Source organism: Spermophilus citellus (genome assembly GCF_964194105.1).
Source record: "Spermophilus citellus genome assembly, chromosome: 11".
Taxonomy (NCBI): domain Eukaryota; kingdom Metazoa; phylum Chordata; class Mammalia; order Rodentia; family Sciuridae; genus Spermophilus; species Spermophilus citellus.
The window spans coordinates 132,647,326-132,670,559 of NC_138192.1; the positions used below are offsets into that span (position 1 = coordinate 132,647,326).

General features: G+C 50.6%; 1 protein-coding gene and 1 long non-coding RNA gene across 5 annotated transcripts in view; one reads left to right on the plus strand and one right to left on the minus strand.

The window, feature by feature from the left end:
* ASB18 (ankyrin repeat and SOCS box containing 18) overlaps positions 1-21,087 on the minus strand; it is a 62,667-nt gene extending 41,580 nt beyond the window's left edge. Inside the window, exons 1-2 of one of the 3 annotated variants that reach the window (XM_081262134.1) lie at positions 20,747-21,087; positions 2,798-2,920 (exon numbers count right to left, since the gene is read on the minus strand). In XM_081262134.1, coding sequence (XP_081118260.1) covers positions 2,798-2,920; positions 20,747-20,951 — 328 coding nt within the window. In that variant the 5' untranslated portion in view covers positions 20,952-21,087. Of the gene's footprint in view, positions 1-2,797; positions 3,301-20,746 lie in introns of those variants that run through there. The other 2 variants (XM_081262133.1, XM_081262132.1) reach the window with 2 other exon arrangements.
* A 562-nt stretch (positions 21,088-21,649) lies between these two features.
* Positions 21,650-23,234, plus strand: part of LOC308631151 — a 29,981-nt gene continuing 28,396 nt past the window's right edge. For both annotated transcript variants that reach the window (XR_014018118.1, XR_014018119.1), the window contains exon 1: positions 21,650-22,067. This is a non-coding gene — a long non-coding RNA (uncharacterized lncRNA). The remainder of the gene's footprint in view (positions 22,068-23,234) is intronic.

Below are 23,234 nucleotides of genomic sequence, written 5' to 3' on the forward strand. Positions count from 1 at the left end.
AAAGTTTAGCCCCCTTGGAAGTGGCTGAGTTTTCGAAGGCCTCTTTGATGTGGCCGTCCACATTCAGCACAATTCTGGTTTGTTTCTCTGCGCTTTTGAGGGGTGTGTGTATATATAGGGTTGTTCTTTCTTGAGGGATGAATGGAGCAGGTGCTATACATTTCACTTCTCTGAAAACTTTGGTGCTTTCAAAAAGCCCGTGGAAGGTTGTTAGCAGCCAGGAGCACTCGTGGAAATGGGGGGAGGTGTCCCTGGTGAATACACATCAAGGATTTCTCATGGCAGGAAGGCCTTCTGATAATGATGGGAGAATCAATACCATGGCCGTAATGAGCTGCAGAGGAGGCCCTTTTTGCAGGCCACCGCCTTCCCAAGACCCATGCTGAGCAGTTTTGAAAGACCACTCATTAATTACCTCCCATGTGTGGTGCACAGTTTCAGCCTGCCCCTTGGCCCAAGGGCCCAGCCTGGAGCTGTTGCCCCCTCAGGCGGGGGAGGCAGGGGCCTGTTGTCCCTGGTGTGAAGTGATGGTGGCCACAGGCCCAGGGCTAGGGTCCTGCATGGGATTTGGCTGCCTTTCCCACTGATTTCTGAGTCAGACTTGAAGAGGCAGGATGGAGGTATTCCTAATGATAGCAGTACTCTACATTCCTGCACCGGCCCACTCTTGGTTCTTTGATTGTATTCATTTTCCAGAGACATGAAGTCTGTTTACTGACTTTTGCAGGACATGCTGAGTTCCCAACTCTTTCCCATCAGCTCTGTTCACCCATCCTTGATTCCTGAGTTTCTCCTTAGACTGATGGAAATGCCATGGGTGGGTTTCTGACTCAGCCAGAGGTAGGGACAGCACCTTCCCCAGGTCCTGAAAGAGAATGAGGAGCTTCCAGTAGGCCAAGAGAGCCTGGATTCTAGGGCAGCCCTTTCAGAAGAAAGTCTGAGTTAGCTTTGCATAATTCCCTGACCCTGTTGGTCTCCCACCAGGACGAACATGGATTGAAGATTCTCACTGTGCACTCCCCATGCCAACCGCTCCTGGGACTGTGGGCTTCAGGAGTTGGCCACTGTGAACCTACAGCCTGTACCCAGAGCACACCCTTCCTCAGAGCTGCCATGGGGGGCTGGAACTGGCCACCAGGAAGTCTTTGTGCAGGAGAGTGCAGCGCAGGTGCACTGTTCAGCCAGGGCTATTTCTGCTTCAGGGAGGTTGGAGAGCTGGGCCCAAGAGCTTGGGGTCCAGGCTGCCCCATCTTCCCTCCCTTCCCAGTGTGCACAGAGCCTCAGGCCAGTGCTAAGTCTCTGGGCTGCATTTCCCATCCCTTCTTTGTTGGCAGGCTGTGCCTTCGGTTGGGCAGGTGTGCCACAGAAAGCAGCAGAGCTTAGGGGCAGGAAGGTTACTGAGGAAAATAGAACCCAGACTTTGAATTCAGACATGTAAGAGATGGGTTAAAATTAGCATCTATTTGAAATTTGAGGCTTGAGCATATGAGTAAGTGCAGGGCCAGGAAGCATGTGACAAAAAGATACAGGTGGCATCCATGTGTGGTGGTGCTCACCTGATATCCCCACTTATCTGAGAGGCTGAGGCAGGAGGATCAAATTCTAATCTGGGGAATTCAGTGAAACCCTGCCTCAAAATAAAACATAAATAGGGCTGTGGTATAGCTTAGTGGTAGAGAGCTTGTCTGGCATGCTCAAGGCCTTGGGTTCAATCCCCAGCCTGCAAAATAACACAAACATGGCTCAAGTATTGAAGCAGGTGGCATTCTTGGTTCGGGGCAGGGGCAGGTGAAGGAGAGGGGGCCTGGAGAGGCTCAGCTGGGAGGCAGTGAGCCTGATGCAATGACGCCTGCCTTCCCTGCAGCCCTGTCTCCTCATGTGGGTTAGGGCTGCTCAGTCCTTCCATGGTGCTCTGCTTTATCCCCTTCTCCCCTTGTGAGGTATAAACCAAATCATGCTGGGTCTCTGGACATGGACCTTCCACATTCCTTGTCTGCCAGACGCTCACAGGTCAGGGACATGGACACTGGCCCCTGGCCCAACTGGCAGCAGATTCTCAAATTCCCATGTCTGGCAGAGTTGCAGTGGATTCTAGCATATGGGCCTGGGTAGGGGGGTCCCAGTGCAACCGCCAGCCAAGAAGCCTGGATGCAGCCAGGTGGTCAGCAAGCATCTGCACATCCAGGTGGGGTGGGGAGGCTTCTCTTCCCTTGGGGGCTTGCTTGCCTGCCTGGGCCCAGGTGACCACATCCAGGCATCAAGAGTGTACTCAGACAAATGTGACACAAGGACGTGGGGTTTCATTCTCCAGCCTCCCTCGCTTCCAGGAGGAAGGTCTGCTATGCGCCTCTTGACCTTTATGTGTGGGGTGGCTGGGGCACAGCTCTCCCTGAGGCTGTGGCAATCATGGATTCATAGAAGGGCCTTCCACAGAGCTGCATGCCAGGGGCCTGACTCTCCTCCTCTGGCTCTTGCCTCCCTGGCTGCCAAGTGTAGGGGCTGGCACATCGGCATCTAAGCCAGCTCCCTTTTCTAGGCAAGAGGCAGATGGAGCATTATCAGATGGGCATTTCTCACTGGTGGTTTTGCTTTTCTAATTGCATCTCTCATATCCCATCACCAAAACCCCACATCTTAAAACCCACAAAGACCAAATTTCGTTTACAGATGTCCTTTGCTTAGAGACTCTCCTTAAACACAGTGTCCACTTGCCCAACAAACACATGTGCCCCGTATGTTCCGAGAGTGTTAGTAGCTCCTTAGAAACACACAACTGAGCTTTAAAGGCAGAGGGTACCTGACAGCCCAAACGTAGCTGGGGATTTCACCTGCCACTCCATCTCATCCTTGCTGATCTCAAACACTATGTTGGCATCCTGGAAGAACTGGTCCATGAGAGGCTGAATATGGTCCAGGTCTCCTGCCACCAGTGCGGCATGGTACTCCAGCTCCGGGGACCCTGCTCTAACCCGAGGCTCTTTTTCCATCTTCTGAAAGATCTGAAGCTTTCTTGTGACGGGCTCTGGCCGTCTCTCCATTACAAAGCAGTGGATTTCAGAACGAGTCTTGAGGAGGGGAAAGATGGTCTTGTAGAGTGTGAGCTATTTCTATTGTCATTACTCAATTGTCCTCCAGTTGGGGCCCGATGGTGGTATATTTATAACTCCTGTGGACTCTGATGTGATAATGGTTACTTGATATGACCAGGGTCATGTGATCACTGAGATGCCACAGTGCTCGGCCACCCCTGTGACTCTATAGATGCTAGCTTCAGAGAAAGACACATCTGTCTATCTCAAAACTGCTCTCCGCGTGTCTGGGGAAGATGCCCAGCACACACGTTTAGCTGTGATGGACTCTTCTCTTTCATCTGCTGTTTGGGTGGATGACTCCCCAGATGCCTCTCTGCTGCTCAGAGTGTATTCTCTCATAGTTTCCACTGTCAGGAGGATGGAGCTGAAAGGCCCTCCCTTGTCGGTGTTCTCCGTGCTCAGTTTTTGAATGGCTTGGGAACTAAGAATGGTTTCCAATTTATAAATGCTTGGGCAAAAAAAAAAAAAAAATCAAAAGAGGACTGTTTCCTGACATGTACAATGACAGGAATTCAAATTTCAATGTCCATGAATACAGTTTACTGGATCCCCTCCGTCTCATTCATGTCCATGTTGTCTGCTGCTGCTTTCAAACTCAGCCTGGCAGGCTTGCATAGGTTGACAGTGACAGATGGCCCACAAAACAGAACGGTTTTATTCTCCAGCTCTTTGCAGGAAAAAGTTGACTCTGGTCTTGAAGTGGAGAGAGCCAGCCAACCCCTCCCAGCAAAGGCTCATTGATAATTCTTACTAATACACCATTAAAAAGTAGGCGAGGCCTCTTCTGCCCACTCTGCAGGGCCTCCTTCTGCTTCTTGTCTCACTCTCTGTCTCTGTGGCTGTGGCCACCAGTGAGTGGACATTTGGTCTGAGGGCTGCATCAGCCCCTAAGAAGCAGGCCCAGCTGGAGCTGCCAATGACCAGGCTCTACATGAGTGTCCCTTGGTGGGACACCAGGACTTCCCTCAGGCATCCTCTGAGGTGGCGGCGGCCTGTAGTTACTTCCAGTGTCTGAGAATATATCCCTAAATGTGCATCCTTGCTCAAGATGAGAAGTGCCACAATTAAAAAAAACCGAATAATTAGTTTTTTAAAAAAATTAATAACTAACCATATGCTGAGCATCCCTAATCTGAAAATCTAAAAATTCTCCAAAATCTGAACCTTTTTGATATGTAATTTTGGATTTTGGAGTGTTTTGGATTCGGGGTGCTCAACTAGTAAAATCTACACAAATGTTCCAAAATCTGAAAAACTCTAAAATCTCAAACACTTCTGGTCTCAAGCATTTTGTATAGGAATAGTTGTTATTTACTACAGTTTAGTTCAGGGCTTTAAATATAAGCTCTTTTCCCACCTTATATTCTCCCTAGGAAGTTGGTCTGTCCACATGCATCATGATAAAGGCAGGAAGAGGGTCAGGAGGGCTGTGCCTGGCTGGTTGAGGGAGGAACAGTGAGGTCTGCCAGGAGAGCTGAGCCCAGGGAGGGTGATATATCCGCCATCCATGCCCTGCCAGCAGGAGACACGGGACCCACACATCTCGTGCCCATGTGGTGTTGCAATCCAGTAAACAGCTCAGAAGCGACAGGAAGGCAGACGTGAAGTCAAGCTGGAGAGTTCATCCAGGCAGCACGTCCTCGGTCGCAGTCAAAATTCACAAACAGCCTCTTACCCCATGTCCTGTCTCTGTTCTGCATGTGGAGGCTGCCCGTGACTCCCCATCCTCTCTGAGCTCCACCAGAGCTGTGGGCCCCAGAGGGAACAGGCTCTTTATTTCTGACAGTAACCTGGTCTCTGGGCTGCCCCTTCCTGAACATCTCCAACCAAGGGAGTCGGGCAGAGGAGGGTGTGCCTTCACCCTTGGCGTGGACTGAGTCCAGGCACCACTGTGGGCACAGACCGACCCCAGGCCCAGAGGTTGCCCACAAAAGGTCAAACCCGCTCCTGCGCCACAGACGATGTGCTGGGGCGATGGGCCCTGTCTGTCTGTCTGGGTGGTCCTCAGAGGCTCATGTCGGTGAGGGACAGCTACGCCTGGGGTCGGGCCGCCTGGACATGAGCCGTACATAGTTGCTCCGTTTTTTAGTAGCAGTGTTAGGCTCCTCGGATATTTAATTTCTCTAAGCATAGCCGTCGGGCCATTTTTTTCTACAACTGATTATTTGTAATTAGATTTCTGAAAGACTTATTCAAGCACAACTGTATTATTATTATTATCAGCACCAGGGATTGAACCCAGGGGCACTTAACCACTGAGGCACATCCCATGTCCTTTTTTGCATTTTACTTAGCGACAGGGTGTCACAGAGTTGCTTAGAGCCTAGCTAAGTTGCTGAGGTTGGCTTTGAACTCATGATCCTCCTGTCTCAGCCTCCCTAGGGGCTGGGATTCAGGGGTGTGCCACCATACCTGGCTCAAGCACAACTTTAATACGACCCTGCTTGAGTTTGCATTTCACTTTAAATTGGAGGATTTTATTTTTGTACTTGATATAATTTGTCGTGGGGTATTTTAAAAAGGGATGGGGCTCTGAGGGGAGTCCAGGGGAGAGGCCACTCTACGTTCTTCTAGGCTAAATTTAGCTTCCATGTGTTTTTGTCAACAGCTCCCTAAATATCCAAGCTTGATTTCAGGAGTGGGGAGTAGTAGTCGAGAACAGACTTGGTGCTTTGTGAGAGCTTTAAAAATAGCCCACGATGACAGCACTGCCTCATAAGTGGGGCATGGGGGTGACTCCAAAGGCCTGGCACAGAGTTTTTTTTTTTTTAAAGACAAGAATAGATACACTGTTGACAATTATATTAAATAAACAAACCTGAAACCAACACTTCCATTCATGTATTTGTTCAATAAACATTTACGTAATCTTTATGTTTTAGGGTAGGAGTTTTGGGGATTCAGAGGTGTAAATGGCAGTACCCCTACCAGCAAGGATCACTCAGGAAAGAGCAGTGGCCAGGGGACCCCAATAGACAAGAGCTGGTTACTGTTCTTTGTCGCCCGCTGGGTGACATCCTTTAGGGGTTCAAGTGTCACTGTTTCCTGACCCAGTGTTCCTGGTTGGGCTCCTTCTTGCCCCCTGAACCCCAGTTTTGCCATCCATACCTTGTTGGTCAAGCTATTTTTGTGTCATTTTTATCGCCTTCATCCCTCAGCTGGTCAAACCCAGGGCCTAGCCTCAAGATGCAACTCAAGTCTTCTCTGCTCTGCTACCTTCAGTCCACAGGAAAACTCAGCTTCTTTCAAGAGTAAATATGCATCCGAAGTTGCTGGAAATTTTGAGGGAATTTTGGTGGAACATCAGGACCTGAAGGCTGGAGTTTTAGTTGTCAAATTGGAAAAGAATAGGGATTCCTCAGATTCTCGAGCTTCACATTAGCCCTGGGCAAGTCCCCTTGTGGCATTATGGAAACGATGGTTTGGGAATATTTAGAAAAGGACTGCGATCACGTGGAGCTCGGGGAGTTCCTAAGAACATGGCCAGGTGGACCAGGAGAATTGTCTCTTGTGACTTGGTTATTCACTTCCAAGGAGGGGCTGTAGCAGCCATTGTGCATATCTCAATGTTTAATGGAAAGTGTTATGAAAACTTTTGGGAGAAGTTGAAAAACGATGTGTCTTTGTGCTGAGCATTCCGTCCCACAATTATGTAGGAAGACGCTGAGTCCTAAAACTGACAGTGTGTTTACTGTGGGGAGCTGGGCCCGCAGAGCCCCAGCCTGCCCTGTTCTCACACAGCACTCCCTTTACAGGGCCATGTGAGGCTACATCTTAACTACAGCAAAACACATGGGAGACAAGGAACTGATTGGCTAGTTCTAAGAAACATTTTCCCCAGTGGCAAAACAGGATGTGTTCTCATTAAATGCCAGGACACAGACACCTAAAGTACACAGCAGGTCGTGCTGCCGGGGCCTTGTGTTTCTCCTTAAACAGGGTCATCGTGCCCCACAGGAACGAGCCTGGTGTGGGAGCTGCTGCTGTGCTGCCACCTGCGGCCTTCTAGCCTCCTTGGCTTGGGCTGAGGAACTCTGCATTTAGATTCTTCAGGGTGTGCTTTCCATGACCTCAGGAGACGGGATCCCAACATCTTTCTTTGAGAAAATTTGGTTTAAAAACTCAAACTGGAGAAATAATATTCATAATGCCTCTAGAAGAGTGTCTCAAACCTCAGCCATGAGGTGGACTCGCCCATGAGCTGTAACGATTGCTGGTGCCCGGCTCTGGGGCAGAGAGGCTCTGGGGTGGTGTTGGGCTCAGCATGGCTCAGGACTGCCGGAAACTCTCCAGGTGCTGCTAACGGGCAGCAGGGCTGGGAACCACTGCTCCGAAAGGAAGCCACAGAGCCTGGCTTCAGCCCGACCTTGAGCGCAGGCAGAGTTGGGTATCAGAAAGGTGGCATGGAGCAGGACACAGTCAGGGTTCCTAAAGATGGTAACAGGCCAGAGCAAAGGGCTGAGTCCATCCACGCCCCGATCTGACATCCAAACCTCTGACACACAGGATCCTTGTGAATTTTGTGGCATAAAGCTGCCGCTCCTTGCTGTGGCTTCTCCTGTTGCTCTTTCTAGATTTTTCTCTTTCTTCTTTGTAAGCTCAGAGTGTTTGGGACTGTGGGTGAGCTGATGTTGGCACCCATGTTTAGATGGCATAAATGCAGCAAGTCACGGAAGCTGCTTCACAACATGCAAAGCGTGAATGTGCAGCCAGAGAAACTGTCAGCCAGGTGTCCGAGTGGGTTCCCTCAGTCACCAAGGCCTGGCTTGAAGACAGGAGAGTCTCCCTAGAGCCCCTGACTTGGCCTCCACCTCTGTGTGCCCGGGGACTGTCTTCCCCCTGCTCTGACCCATGCTGGTGCCCATGGGAGCTCCGTGGAGTTTTCTAGGTGAGCCTGTTTGTACGCTAGCCCTAACAACACGGATGGGCCTGGTGAGTGGGCTGAGTGGGTTGATCACAGTCTGCACAGCCTCATCCCACCTTTCTCCAACCCGCTCAGCTTCCTCTCTCCCTGGTGCCACCATTAAAATCCTGTCCCTTTCCTTTGCAGTGTGGTTCCATGCTTTCTCAGTCCCTGCAGCGTTCCGGCTTCTGCTCCGGGGAGCTGGTCAGAGATGTTGCTCCTGAATGAACACAGTGCCCCCCTGGGCCAGCTTCTTCTCCACACAGCAACTTCCATGCCTCTGGCCAAGAGGAAGGGTTTTGGAGGTGGCAGGACGACCCTGTCATTTTTTCGTGTTCTTGGGGAAGGGCCAAGGTTCTGACTCTCTCCTGGGTCACTGGAAAATATCTGCCCTCCTCCTAGATACAAGGGCCCATGTAACTGGTTAGAGGAGGGCAAGAGGCCAGAGCCGAGGACAGATTCCATGCACACTCTTACACACACCCGTGGATATGCTGGTGGGGTCAGTCTGCCCTCCCTGGATGACAGTTGATACAGATGGCAGTGGGCTGACTCCCCTGGGCCTGGGATGACGTTACCCCCAACAACATGGTGGCTGCAGACCTGACAGTGGCTCACTTTCACTCCCTTTCCCTGGTCTTAATCTCGCTACAAAATTTCTAAACACTACTCTTCATTCACCTCTCCTCCCCGGAGGGGTCCATCTTAAAAATTTTTTTGGTTTGAATTTTTTTAAAAATAAGAAGCTGGCAGGTGGGTAGGGTTCTGTTTTCATGACTTCTAAGACATATTCACCAGAGTTAGTCACATAGACATTAACATCAAACATGTTAAATATCTTAACCTCCTGTCTGAATAACAACGTTAGCACATCACACCTCATTTAACAAAACATTACAACATTTTACTTCTTCAGATCAACTGTATCTATTAATAATGACTTAAATTGTCTGTACTGATTTCACATTATTAAGAAATCTCATTCTCATCATGTGGAAGAACACAATGGCGCGGGGGGAGGGCACAAACCACCTTCATAACTTATTTCCCCAATGTTGCTACCGAGCGCAGTGCAGAGAATGCAAAACCACAAAGTCACTTCTCATTATTAATGTGATCTTATCCAAAGGTCAAGTGCTGCTTGCACTGACAGCCCAGGAGGACTTTTTTTGGGGAAGCTGAGAAACAAAGGTACCCTTGAACACTGAGCATCAACTGTGGATGAGTGGAAAACCCAGCCGCCAGATCCTCGGCCTGCAGAGCCCGGAGCAAATAGCCCTGGAAGGACATTCATAGGCTCTGGGGATGTTGCTGGAAAGCATATCATCAACACTTTCCCTGATAAAGGTGACGAAGTTTCTTTACAACTGTCATGGGGATTTAATTACATGATGAAATTGCAGCTTCTGCCTCTTGAGACAAATTGCATGTTCAGACTGATTGTTTTTTATGAATCTCACACAGGGAGCAAAATACTTCTCTCTTGAAGTTGGTTTGTCTGATTGTTATGCTGATCATCCTCAGTGCCCCTTTTAGAAGTATTCTGAGCCTGCTGCTGAGTAGGGAGGTCTCCCTGGGGCCCCTTTGGGTCCCATTGCCACTGTGTTTGTTTGATGGACTGAGAGTTTGTTGGAATTATTTTTTTTTATTGGCAAAAAAATTAGAACTTTAAACTCCAACAGAAAAACAGTGAAAATTATTAAAATATGAATGAATATTTAACATACAAAATATTACATTTTTCTAATTTAAAATATAAGTCGAATTTTTTCTTTTGCCTACTAAATTATGAAAGTTTTTTTTTTTTAATTTGAGTTTGGGGAGAGTTTATTGATGCTGATACTTCCATGATTTGCAGGTGAGAGGGTGAATTTCTATTCAGTTGAACTTACATGTCCTGAGCACTTTTCAGATTCTAGAAGCACAAAGGGAGAGAGTGGAGGTCCTCGCCAGGGAGCAGCGTCAGATTTGGCAGGAGAGACGTGGCAACCATTTGTGGGCAAGCGGAGTTCAGTGGTCACTGCACCGGGGTGACGTGCTAGGTGAGGCGTCCGAGTGGCAGGGAGGGTGGCTGGGACAGCATCCTCCAGGCGGCACCTAGCAGAGCCAGGAGACAGGACGAGGACGGTGTGTTCTTCTGGGGTGTCTGTTTCCCCCTCTTTACCTGCTGTCTGGAGCTGAAGGCCCTGGGCAGAGTGAGAGGTGGGCATCTTTAACAAGGGGGCCATCTGGAAGCCAGGTGGCAGGGTCAGGCAGAGGGGACCTGGGTGGGAAGGAAACCAGCAAGGCCGTGGGTCTGAGGTTCAGAGCTGAGGCGAGGCGAGGCCTGGACGTGGGTGGACACAGACCCCAGTGTTGGGGAGATTGTCACTGCAGCTGTCAGTGCCTTAAGGTTTGAAGGAGGGGCCGAGAGCTGCCTCACCCAGGCACCCTGCCCGACATGGCCAGACCCACAGGCAGGTCCAGGTAGACAGACCTTGACATTTGGATCCAAGGTGGGAAAACTATGTCAAGCCAGTTAGCTCCAGAGCTGTGACTGCAGCTAGCCAAGGCACCATCAGGCGGTGTCACCAGAGTCCCTTCTCCTATTGCCAATAGGCTTCCTAGGTGTTGATCCTAGAAAACGGCCTGGGGTCAAACTCCACCCAGCACCCAACTGTGAGGCCCCAAGGCCCCGAGGCCCCTGAGCCACCGGGAAGGATGGCGGTCCCCAGGTACCAGGACAGGAGGCAGCCGGCAGAGGAGACTGCACGCAAAGGCAGAGGAGGGCCAGAAACAATGGCCCCTCACCACAGATTAGACCTTCACTCCACACCAGAGGTGAAGGCCAGGGAGAGTTTTGTTTTTGTTTTTTTAAATCCTGATCTGTTCAAAATCCAATGAAAATTGATCTCTTAAAGAAAAAAGGAAAAAACACAATTACACGTCCTCACATGGGAATGTTGGGCTGCTATGAACACTCTCAATGCTCACTGTCCCCCTCAGGGCCCGGCACCCCCAGAACGACACCTGCTTCCCACCAGGCTCCGAGCAGCCCTGCCACCCGCCAGTCTTGGGAGCGCACAGGTCAGGTAGGTCCTCTGATTCCTGCCACAAAATGGAGCCTGTCTGTGGTTGGACAGGGCTCACCAACCTTTTTCTGTGAAGTCCAGAGAATAAATATCTCAGGTCTTATCTCAGGGCTGTGTGGTCTCTGTGGTGACGGATCAGCTCTGTGGCAGCATGAGAGCAGCCAGAGATGCTGTATGAAGGCAGGATGTGGCTGCACTCCAATAAAACTTTATTCATAAAGCCAGGCAGCTGGTCCCGGCAGGGCTGGCGGGGCAGGAGGGAGCCCTTGCCTTGGGTGGTGTAGGCCCCGGCCTCCAACAGCAGGTGGGCATACCAGCCTTCTCTGGGCACGCTTCTCCCTCCCCCACTCCAGTGAAACCTAGTCCTTATTTTCCAGGGAAAAGAGACTCAGTGTAATTGAGGTCTGCTGAACTTGAACTTGTAAATTTATGTCTTCTACCTCTAAATTTTTGGCATAGCTTGGTGGTTATTTCTTTGATCTTTTTTTTTTCTGTCCATTCTCTTTCTCTTTCTTCCTCTCCAGTTGAATACGTTAGAGCTTTTATCTGATCCCCAGTCCTGGGTCATTTTTATTTTCAGGCATTTTAGTTTCTGTTCTTCAGACTGGGAACTTTGTATTGATATGTTTTCACATTCGCAGGTTCTTTTTCTTTCTTCTGTCATCCTTGATGTGATGTTAACCCATTGTTGACAAGAATGAGACCAACCCCAGCGTCAAGGGGCACTTTCCAGGTGGGCACTTTGTGGAGGGATTCTCATAGCAAGCGCGGAAGGGGGCTTGGAGAGGGCATGAGCAGACAGCCGGACGAGTCTTCCAGCTTCACTTTCTCGGCTCTAGCCTTCCTTCCTATGTGAAAGAGTCACATGGTTTTCTTTTTCATTTTTCCAAGCCATATGATCTCATTCCTCTGCTGAATGGCTCCTCACTGCCTTTGCAAACAAGTGTAGCCACTATGTCTAGAGTCTGTGTCCTCATGGGTACAGTCCCACAACACAGACCCACACCCCAGGTCCAGCTGGGTCCTGTTCTTCTCTCCCTGCTGTATCTCCCTTGGAAACTCCACTTCCTCTCTTTGGCTTATTTCTGTCCATCACACCCTCTCAGAGCATGCTCATAATTGCAAGGCCAATCTGGGAGACTGCTATTCCTAATAGCTGTGCTACTTGGCCCATACATATTTATTTTAGAGCTATTATGTGCCCAGATATGGTGAATAAGACCAACCTAGTCCCTGTTCAACCTCTGGGTGCTGAAGTTGGTATTAGGAGGTGACAGGAAGTGGAGCAGGTAGGTGGGACCAGGGAGTGTGCTTGCCACTTGCACCGCGTCCCCTAGGAGTGTTGCAGACGGAAGCAGAGCCCTCCATTGCAGGCAGCTGCCGCCTTCATCTTGGAAGGCACAACATCCTCTTCCCTATTATCCTCGTTTCTTTTTGTTCTTTCGAACCTCTCCAGTGTGCTCGGGAGTGATGCTAATAGAAGGATGTCATCAGCATACATTATTTCTTTATTAGCCTGTTTCTCAATTTTGATTCTGAAAATATCCTGATTTAGTCTAATTGCAATTTCACCGTGTTCCAGAGGCAGTGACGGTTCGTACTGGGGGTAGCAGAGACGCGACCCTGTAGGGTTTTCCTTCCTTCCCATATGCCTTTGAAGCTGGACCATTAGCTCTAAGGCGTGCATATAATCTCATCACAGTGTGATCCAACCTGCTTCTGGGAAAAATAAGCGCCCAGGGTGGGGGAGATATCTTGTAGAAAGCAAAGAAACATTCTAATTTTAGGTGGGGAGAGATATTTTTCTGTACCTAAAGCAGGGGCTGCAGCAGCAACCATTTTATTCCTAAATAATTTAACTATATTCAAAGATAATCTGATGTTATTGTAGGAAAGTGTATTTCTAATAAATTCCACTTGATCTGGGTGAATCAATTCAGGCAGCGCATAATTGAGTCTGTTAGCAAGGACTTTAGCAAGAATTTTGCAATCAGCGTTAATTAAGAAGATGGGACAATAATTTGTGCATAATTCCGGATCTTTTCCTGGCTTGTGAATCAAAGTAATAAGAGCAATGCTCAGGCTGGTGGTGGGATAGTGTCATTAGGTGCTGATTTATAAGTGCTTAGAAAGGTTTAATTTCATTTTGCTTCGAGCAGGGTCTCCCTGCCCCCACATTCTCTGGCCGGGTGAGCAGCTGAGTTGGTGGATGCTTCTCTTTCTTTCCCTGTCATGGGTGACCTCCTGCTTCTAGTTTCTGCTTTTATTCTTCAGAGGAGCACCCCACTCAACCATCCATGTTTTTTTTTTTCCTGAACACTTTTGCTGAATCCAGGGACTTCAGGCTATTGATATTGTGGGTGCATGTGTGTTTATGCTCATGTGCGTGAGTGTGTGTGTGTGTGCATGTGTGTATATGCATGTGTATGCTACTCTCAATTCAAAAGGGGACATTTCTTCATGCATTTTCCTGCACAGTGCCACTGGCTGGGCAGGCAGCAAGAGGCCTTGACTACAAAACAGGAAACACCTGGGTTTTACTCTGCTCCTTACTGTCCATTCACCAGTAAGTGCATACAAGAAAGCCTCAGGGTCCCATCTGCAAAATGCAGGATGTAAGCATGCAACTGCAGGCTGTGAGGCTTCAGATATGCAGCTCAGCTTCTCTGAGCCTCATTTTCCTCTGCTGGAAAATAATCACTGTGAGTTGTTGGGTCTCCCCTCTGCCTGTAGGTTAGGTGGGTTCGAGGTCTAATGAGATATGGTTGCTTGGTCTGTATGTACAGCTTTCCACCAGCCTCCCATCTGATAGCTTCATTGCCCAGCTGACCTGAAAGTGGCCTCAGAGCCCTTCTGGTGAAGGCAGGGGAAGGCCTACACAGGCCCTGAGAGGCTGAGCCACTCCTGGGAAGGCACCTGGGGTGGGAAGGAGTGCCTCTAACCTCCCTGACACAAGTCAGACTTAGAACCCGAGTTAGTCCAATTTGTATAGACCCTTGGGGTTGATCCGGAATAATGTCATCTTTTTTCTTTCTTTTATCTTTCATTCATTCATTAATTGATTAATTAATTCATTATACTTAGGTATATATGACAGCAGAATGCATTTTGGTTCATTGTATACAATTGTAGCACGACTTTTCATTTGGACAGGTGGGCTGATGCATTCAAGGTCACCCGGGTAGTGGCAGAGCGCCGGTGGGAACCGGCTCACCTCACTGGTGGCCTTTCGCTCCTCTCACTGTGCCAAGGTCCATGCGCATGCACACCTCATTGCGCTTTAAGAGGAGGCCGGAGCTGTGCTGGCTTAGCTGAGGTCCAGCTGTTTGTCCTGGTGCCATCTCTACCAGGTGCCTGAGGAAGGACGGCCCACTGGGGTGGTGGATGCGGCCCCAGGGTCGGCCTAGCGTCCAGCTGTGGACGAGAAGTGTAATTCAAAACATGGACCCCAGCTTCCTGGGTGCGCACGTGTCCATTGCCCGTTTACCCACGCTCATTCTCCACCTATACAGACCTCTTAATAAAGACCCAATTAGTATTTCTTTAACTTTCCTCTGGATGCTTAAATACCATTACCCCAAACACAACAGAATGCCTCTATTTTTCTATTTCAATCAGGAATTCAAGTAGCATCTTGACTTGTATATAATATATCAGCAGCAAAATCATAGGATGCTGACATCCTTAATAATAGCAATTAGTAATCAGTTGTTCCTTAAGTAGTTTGATTACACCAGTTACCAAATTGTGCAGTTGATGCATATGGGGGGCAAGATGGGCCTTGCCACCCTCCCCCAGTCGTCCTTTCTCCCTCTCTGTGTTCTTGATGCCAAGTGGGCCGGTTGGTGATGAGCAGGTACAAGGACAATTAATGCAATGCTCACCATGTTAGATGGTAGTTAGACGGCTTTGGAAGAAAGTAGAATGAAACATTCCTTTGCAGAAAAACGAATTCCAGATATGTCTATGGAAGTGCATTCCCCCCCACCCCCCACCCCGGAATACCAGCCGAGAAGTCTGGCTGGCCTGTGGCAGTCACTGTACCCCAATCTGTAGCCTGTGTGAGGTCTGGGCACTAAGTGTCAGGCAAGGTCTTGCCCTTGAGGAGGCATGTCTGAGTTTGAAACATCAGTGGGAATAACATAGAAGCCAGGGCCATGGTCCGGACATGGTCTCAGGGTGACTACCAAAGGCTCAAGGCTGGAAGCTTGGTCCCACACTTCCCCAGAGGAGTATGGTGCTCTGGGAGCTGGCGGGCCTTTCAGAAGTGTGGCCTAGTGGAAGGTGACGAAGTCACAGGGGACACACTCTCAGAGGGGTGAGTGCAGACCTCCTGGGGCCCGAGTGAGATACTTGGAGAAAAGTTGTGTTGAAAAGAGCAAGATGGGCCACTCCTGGTCTCTGGCTTCCTTTCTCATCTTGTCTTTTCTGCTCAAGGGCTGCCTGGTTTTAGGTGTTCAGCTGCCAAAGCTGTGAAATAAATAAACCTCTTTTTTTTTCCTTTTTTTTTCTTTTTTTGTAGTACTGGGGATTGAACTCAGGACCTTGTGCATGTTAGGTAAATGCTCTCATTGAGCTGCATCCCGTCCCCCACCCCCATTTTTAAAAATGTATTTTATTTTAAGTTCTCACCTAAGTTGCCCAGGCTGGCCTCAACCTGCACTCCTCCCAACACAAGCCAGACTTCAAACCCTAGGTAGGATTACAAGTGTGTACTACCACTAGGGGTATCTCTTTCCTTTTTAAAGTATCCAACTTCAGGCATTTTGTTATAGCATCAGAAAGTAGACTAAGACAGCCATATATTTCAGTATTAAATGCAGACTAAGGCTATTGCACTCTGGCAAAGGAGGAGGTGTGTCTTTCTCTCTCACATAGATGGCCTACTACACATTGCTGGACTCCATTCATGTGTCGAGGGTCTCCATGGTGGGAATGCAGAGTTGGCAACACAGGACTCCTTGCAGCAGGGTGAGCAAGGAGGGGACAATCCAGAGCCAGGAGGGATCACAGTGGTTCTTACTGGGGCAGGCTGAGTGCACATGAGAAGTTTCCCTGCCCTTTGGGGCATCTTGCTGGGCATCCCAAGGCATGTCTTGCTAGAGAGCTGGTGTCTTTGCCGGGGCACAGGTGAGTTGCCCCAGGAAGGGGACCCTGACTGATGACCTTTCTCCTGTCTTCAGCCCACCTCAGGAGGCACATTTACTCTGTCATTTGCAGGGCTGAACTTCCTGCTCCTCTAACCTCTGTCCACACCACAGGGCACATAGGCACCTGCAAGACTTCTCCAGAAAAAGCCATTTCCTGCATTGTCTTGGATGGGACACATCAAAATAAATGATTTTCCCTTCTGTTCAAATTAGTGGAAATAAAAATTCACAGGATGGTTAGCTTTAGAGGGATCCCTGTGTGATCTGTCAACCAGCAGAGAATGGTTACTTTTTCCTGTTTTTGCACACTTGTCTCCTTTTGAATGATTTCCAGAATTCTGTCAGCTCAGGCTATCCTGGAAATCTTTTCTCTCTTCCCCAGATGCTGAGGCTGCCATAACCTTGGCAGATGCTTTCTCCCTGCTGGGCATCCTTGGCTCTCCGCCCTCCTGGCCTGATCCTCTTCCTGCTGCTACCACCCTTCACCTTCCTCCTCCCGAGGGCCTCAGTTCTTCACAGCATCTGCTCCTGATCCAGGCTGCATTCAGGCTCCTGCCACAAGTTCCAGAAACTCTCATGTCCCCACATGTCCGTCGGAATGCAATGGCTCTTGCTTCCTCTAGGATGCTCTGCAAGGCCTCAGGTGTCCCCTGAGAGCAGAGGAACACACTCCCATCTTGGGCTGTGACCGTGAGTCCTGGGGATGCTGGTCTCGGCATGGAGAAGGAAGAGACCCATTTCACAGCCCAGGCCAGAAGATCCCAATGAGCATCTGCAAGCCCCCTTTCCATGGTCATCAGCAAAGTTGAGGTCAGAGGAGAAATCATGGAGAGCAGGATTGCATTCTGTAAGTCCCTTTGTGGCTAAACCCTTGAGCCCTTGTTCCACTCTTGCTCCAAGTGCCAGTCTCCAAGGGTAGGATAGCAAGGAGCCCTTCCCAGCTCATTCCATCCTGGAGCTTTTCTCAGGAAACTTTAGGACCTCTGCTTGGGGAACATACTCCTACCTCATCTTTGTTGGTAAGTGGAGATGCTGGCTCAGAGAGGGAAAGTGTCTTTCTTGAGGTCAAATGCCGCAGTCTTGGCTGGGCACAGAATCACGAGCCACTCAAGCAGGAACAAAACTTTATTTTGAAAAAGCCGCCAACACTCTCAGCGCCAGCAAGCCAAAACCGGTCCTCCCACGCGGGCGTCTGACCGGAACCGCGCGTCTCCCGGAACCGCAGGTCTCCTCGGACCTCCCCCCCGGAATTCCCTCCTACTATCCTTCCCCAACCAATGGGAACTCTCCATGAGTCCCCGTAAGATGAGTCCAGTAGTAGGCCAAGGTGAACAGCAGGAGCCCAATTTGCATATGAATGTAAATCTTAGCATAATAATACCTCAGTGGCTAGCTGGCGTCACTTTACAACCAAAGGTGCCATACATCGTATATTTTGCTTGTGGCTCCTAGCAGTCAAACAGTTCGCTGGTGGCAGAACCTGAGCTTGACTCTGAGAGCCTCATTTGAAGGCAGCTGTTTCCCGGGGCTCCTCATGAGCTTCTCATGATGACGTCTTCTGCGTCACAGGCTCTTGGGAGGGAGTTTCCTGTGCTGACCCTGTGTTCATCCTCCACTCTCCACTCCGTCACACACGGAGCAGACTTCACACGCGACAGAATAGCAGATCCGTCTGCATGCCTCCTGTCCCTCCCCAAGTCCTTCCCACGAGCAGCCCTGCTCTTCCCTGTCTTTGTCCTTTCATCTGTGTTTATCCCAGACCCTTGCTATGGTGCACCTGGGCAGCTGCCTTCAGTCCCCTCCTGACTACACCTACCTCCCAGCCTTCTTTGTCTCCTTCAAGCCCTAATTTCCCAATTTAGTCAGAGTGGCACGCCACACACACAACTCTGACCACGTGGCTCCCTCTGCCCTTGGGAGAAGTGCAGCCTGCTCTGTCTGAAATGAAATCACCAGTGACAAGACACTCCTGACCACGCACCTACTCATACCGTGTATCATCATCCAGACCTGAGTGCCTAAATACGTCCTCAGCCTCCCGTGGCCCCTGTGCTCTGGAACCATGCCATCCAGCAGGGAATGGTCCCTGTGTATGGTGGTGTCCATGAGCTGATGGATCCAAGGGAAGGGTGTGTGGCTTTCCCAAGACAAATCTCACTGGTTGAAGCATTCAGCCCAGTGACGGGGATGGGAAGGTTGGCAGGTCAGCAGAAGCGTGAGCAGCAGTGATACTGTGAAGGAGCTCCAAATGCACAAGCCTGTGCCGGCCGTGGCCGGTCTGCAAAGGAGGATGTGTGGAGACGACCTTGCTCCAGTCAGAATCCCACAGAAGACAGAGGCATGACCACAGGGTGCAGGAGAGGGAAGTCAAGCAGGGGAGGAGCTGCAGGGGGAGGTTCTCCATTCTTGCACCCAAAGGGCCAGCGAGGAGGAAGGAGATGCCGGCCAGGAGCGGGGTCCACATCTGGACGATGTTGCAAAATTGCAGCAGCCACCTGGCAGGGAAGGGCCCAGGGAGCAAATACCCTGTCCTTTCCCCTTCTTCTAGCACCTTCTAAAAGCTGCAGCCAACAGGAACCAGAGGGCAGGGGATGGATAGATGCAGTTCATAAAGATCAGCCTCAAGGGTGGGCACAGGGCACAGCAGGGTGGGTCAGGACAGCGCTTAACACTCCTAGTCAAATTGCCACTTATGATCAGAAAGGCTCCCCCTTTCACCCCCTGAGAGCAGAGAGGAGCCTTCAGCCAAGACAGGCCTCCCAGGGTGCACATTGCACCAGCTAGAAGATAGCAGGATACAATTAAAAGTAAATCAGGCCAGGGAAGACGTCCTGAGCAAACCCAAGCAGGGGTTGTGCCTGTTCCTTGCAGATGTTCTACTAAGTGACAGCAATCACTCAAAGAGATAGTTGCATTTCATGTGAAGAGGCCTCCAAAGAGAGGCAAAGTCCCTTGTCCTGGCCTGTAAAGAGAGGATGGACGAGCAGGCAGCAAAGAATTGCACACATACAATGATTAAGTTGGTGATTTAAATGTTTCAATGTGAAGATTCCTTTCTGCGGCGCTCATTGTTGGAGAGGTCGTGGCAAACAGCTCTCTGTCAGAGGGAATAGAAGTCCTTTTGGAAAACAATTTGAATTATACTCAAGGAAATTTATATTCCCATTCCAGTAATGGGCTCCTAGGAATGTATCCTAAGGATAAACCCCAAATAAGAAAAAAGTCATGTGGATTCTAATGAAGATGCTAGTTACAGCATTATTTATAGGAACAAAAATAGAAACCGATACCCTCCTCCTATGACGTTTTGTGATCAATCACCTGTGCAGGGGTCAGGGGTTGGAGTTGAGGTGTCCCACAAAGCTCAGGATTAGGTCATGAGAACCACAACCTGATCAGTGGATTAATTCATTTTCTGGATTAATAATTTGAAAGAGCTAGAACTATTGGACTGGGTGGTAACTGTAGGCAGGGCGTGTGGGACTGGAGGAAGTAGGTCTCGGGGGTGGAACTTTGAGGTTTATATCTCTCTGGCTATCAGGAGCAGAGTGGCTTTCCTCCTCCACAGCCTCCCACCATGCTCTTCTGCCTCACCTGGACGCACAGCAGTGGTGTCAGGTGACCATAGACTGAACCTCTGAAAGGGTGAGCCAAATAAACTTTTTCTCCTCTAAGTCGTTCTTGTCAGGTACTTGGGTCACAGCAACAAAGAGCTGATTAACACAATTTCAGGAGCCTAGGTGGCAACATGGAAAGCAGGTTTTTGGATCTCAAGAAAGAGCACAAAATGCTGTCTATGATGCGGTTATAAGGAGGCAGACGGACCAGTGTGGGAGAACACAGAGACCCAACAACAGCCCCTGTGCCAGGACGGGGCACCCAGGGTGGATTTCTCCTTTGAATCATCTTGTGGGGTGCTGTGCTGTTGGTCCTGTGATACACCCACCAGGCTGGGCGCAGTGTGTTTATGTGAAAGCCATCAGAACCCAGATGAAGTCACCATGTCAATCCTGACAGACAGCAGGTAAAGCCGGGAGGGTATGAAGGAGGGGCCCCACACGTGTGCCTGGAAACCAAGACTGCACCAAGGGCTCTGCCAGAGCCACAGCCTTGTACAGAGGCTACCATGACCTTGCACAGAAATTGCTTCTGCAGGGCCCTTTGCCCAGCCACTGCCCGTCCAGCCTCGGATGGATGCCGGATGCCGGCTGTCGATCCTTGTAGCCAAGGGCTATTGTTGCAAATATGTGGCCCTTCTCATTTGCCTCTAGCTCTGCCCCTGGCCTCTGCCTCCTCGATTTGCTCGCAGTTCACTGCGGCACATGGTGTTCCCTTTGCAATGCCCACTCCCTAATAAACACCATATCTTTGGAGAATCTCGCTCCGTTATGATTGGTATCTTTGCAGTAGGAATCTGATATCCAACCACTGTCCTGGCCCCTTCCTGCCGTCGGCCCCTCTACTCAGGAATGGCCCACTCTGGTGTGGGAGTTAGCCATCTCCTTCCCCCATGGGCCTCATTCTGGTTACCTAGCAGCGCGCCAGACGGGAGCTGCGCTGAGGGGTCCTTCATCCAGTCGTCGTTGGCCAGCTCGATCACCGCATCCACTGGCTCCACCTCCGTGCCGATCAGCTCCCTCAGTGAACCCTCATCGTTGGTGTCCAGGGCGGCCTTCAGTCTCCTCACTAAGTCTGAATTGACAGGGTAATCGGGCGGGTCATCTGAGCTGGACATTGTAATATCCTTTATGTGGGGATCTGTCTTTCTTCTCTTCCTCTAATCTCAGGCCAAAGTTAGCAGCTGCCTGGGGAGGGAGTGGCGCGGGGGCTATAAATAGCTGAGGTTCTGTGGCTCCCTTACAGCCAGGGCCACTGGCCCCGGGCAGCTGTGAGGTCGTCTTCCGGGCGCAGGGAAGAGCTATTCTCGATGGGGGCAGTGGACGTGTCTGTGGTGCTGGGAGAGGAAGAGCCAGCCTTTTCAAAGGAAGCTCTTGGAAGCATTGTTGAATGTCTCCTTTGTCAAAAGTGCGGTTCTATCCAGAAACTTTGGACACTGTCCCCCGGGACGGGCTGGCTCTCTGCTTGTTGAAGAGAACATTTTCTGACTTTCTGTAGCTCACACTCTACTTCATCTAAAGGACAGTGTGGGCGGGCCTTCAGCTGAACAGAATGCAAGGGAACTTGGGTTTCTGAATTCAGAGATGGACAGGCTGGTCTCAAAGAAGGACAAAAGCATAGACAGGAACTCTTTCTCAGCTGGGGACAGAAGCACAGACCAGGGGACACAGGAAGCAACCTAACATTAGCCGCCCCCCCCCAAGGCTGATAAACTTGGCTCAAAGTGACAGCGCCCACCCATGCAGGAGCAAAGCCCTGTCCTGATTTACTTGCACTCCTGGGGAGTGGGTGGGCTATTTTCTCAAGGCGGCCACTGCCTCCTGTACTCCTGGGTGTCCCAATGTCAATCTGTGCACAAACATGGCTGTCCCAGCAGTTTCCCTTCTAACTCTAAGTGTGTTGTGGCCTTGGAGGGGCTACCTTGGCTCCTGGTCTTGCCACCTCTTCCCTTCTCTCTTCTCTCCCTGGGCTTAATTTTAGGTGTCAACTTGGCTGAGCCACAGTGTGCAGCTACTTGGTCACACCTTATTCTGGATGTTTCTGAGAAGATGTTTTTTGGATGAGATTAATTTAAGCTCAGTGAATTTGGAATAAAGGGTAATGGCTGAAGGCCCAGCCAGGACAGACCGCCCTCCAGGCAGCGAGGAATCTGCCGGCACACAGCCTGGGAACCCAGCTGCAGCTGTCCCGGGGGCCGCCTGCCCTGAGGCTTCAGACCTACCAAGTCTCCACGGTTGGTGAACCAGTTCCTTAAGCTCTCTCATCCTGCTGCTTCTGCTCCTCGGGAAAACTCTCTTCTCCACTCGGCTCCTGCATACCACCTTGTAGATTGTGACTAGCCCGTGGGGGTGACTCACAGTGGTTTAAATCCCATCTCCACCACTGGCCACTCGGTGTTCCAGCCTCCCTCACGACGAGGTTCTGCCATTGGAGCAGCTCTGCGCTGGGGTGTCTGGGGTGTCTGTGGTGTCGTCTGGGGTGTCTGGGGTGTCTGAAGTGTTTGGGGTGTCTGTCTGGGGTGTCTGTGGTATCGTCTGGGGTGTCTGAAGTGTTTGGGGTGTCTGTCTGGGGTGTCTGGGGTGTCTGTCTGGGGTGTCTGGAGTGTCTGTCTGGGGTATCTGTCTAGGGTGTCTGGTGTGTCTGTCTGGGGTGTCTGGGGTGTCTGTCTGGGGTGTCTGTCTGGTGTGTCTGTCTGGGGTGTCTGTCTAGGGTGTCTGGGGTGTCTGTCTGGGGTGTCTGTCTAGGGTGTCTGGGGTATCTGTCTGGGGTGTCTGTCTAGGGTGTCTGTCTGGGGTGTCTGTCTGGGGTGTCTGTCTGGGGTGTCTGTTTAGGGTGTCTGGGGTGTCTGTCTGGGGTGTCTGTCTGGGGTGTCTGTCTAGGGTGTCTGGGGTGTCTGTCTAGGGTGTCTGGGGTGTCTGTCTAGGGTGTCTGTCTGGGGTGTCTGTCTGGGGTGTCTGTCTGGGGTGTCTGTCTGGGGTGTCTGTCTGGGGTGTCTGTCTGGGGTGTCTGTCTAGGGTGTCTGGGGTGTCTGTCTGGGGTGTCTGTCTGGGGTATCTGTCTGGGGTGTCTGTCTGGGGTGTCTGTCTGGGGTGTCTGGGGTGTCTGAAGTGTTTGGGGTGTCTGTCTGGGGTGTCTGTGGTATCGTCTGGGGTGTCTGAAGTGTTTGGGGTGTCTGTCTGGGGTGTCTGGGGTGTCTGTCTGGGGTGTCTGGAGTGTCTGTCTGGGGTATCTGTCTAGGGTGTCTGGTGTGTCTGTCTGGGGTGTCTGGGGTGTCTGTCTGGGGTGTCTGTCTGGTGTGTCTGTCTGGGGTGTCTGTCTAGGGTGTCTGGGGTGTCTGTCTGGGGTGTCTGTCTAGGGTGTCTGGGGTGTCTGTCTGGGGTGTCTGTCTAGGGTGTCTGGG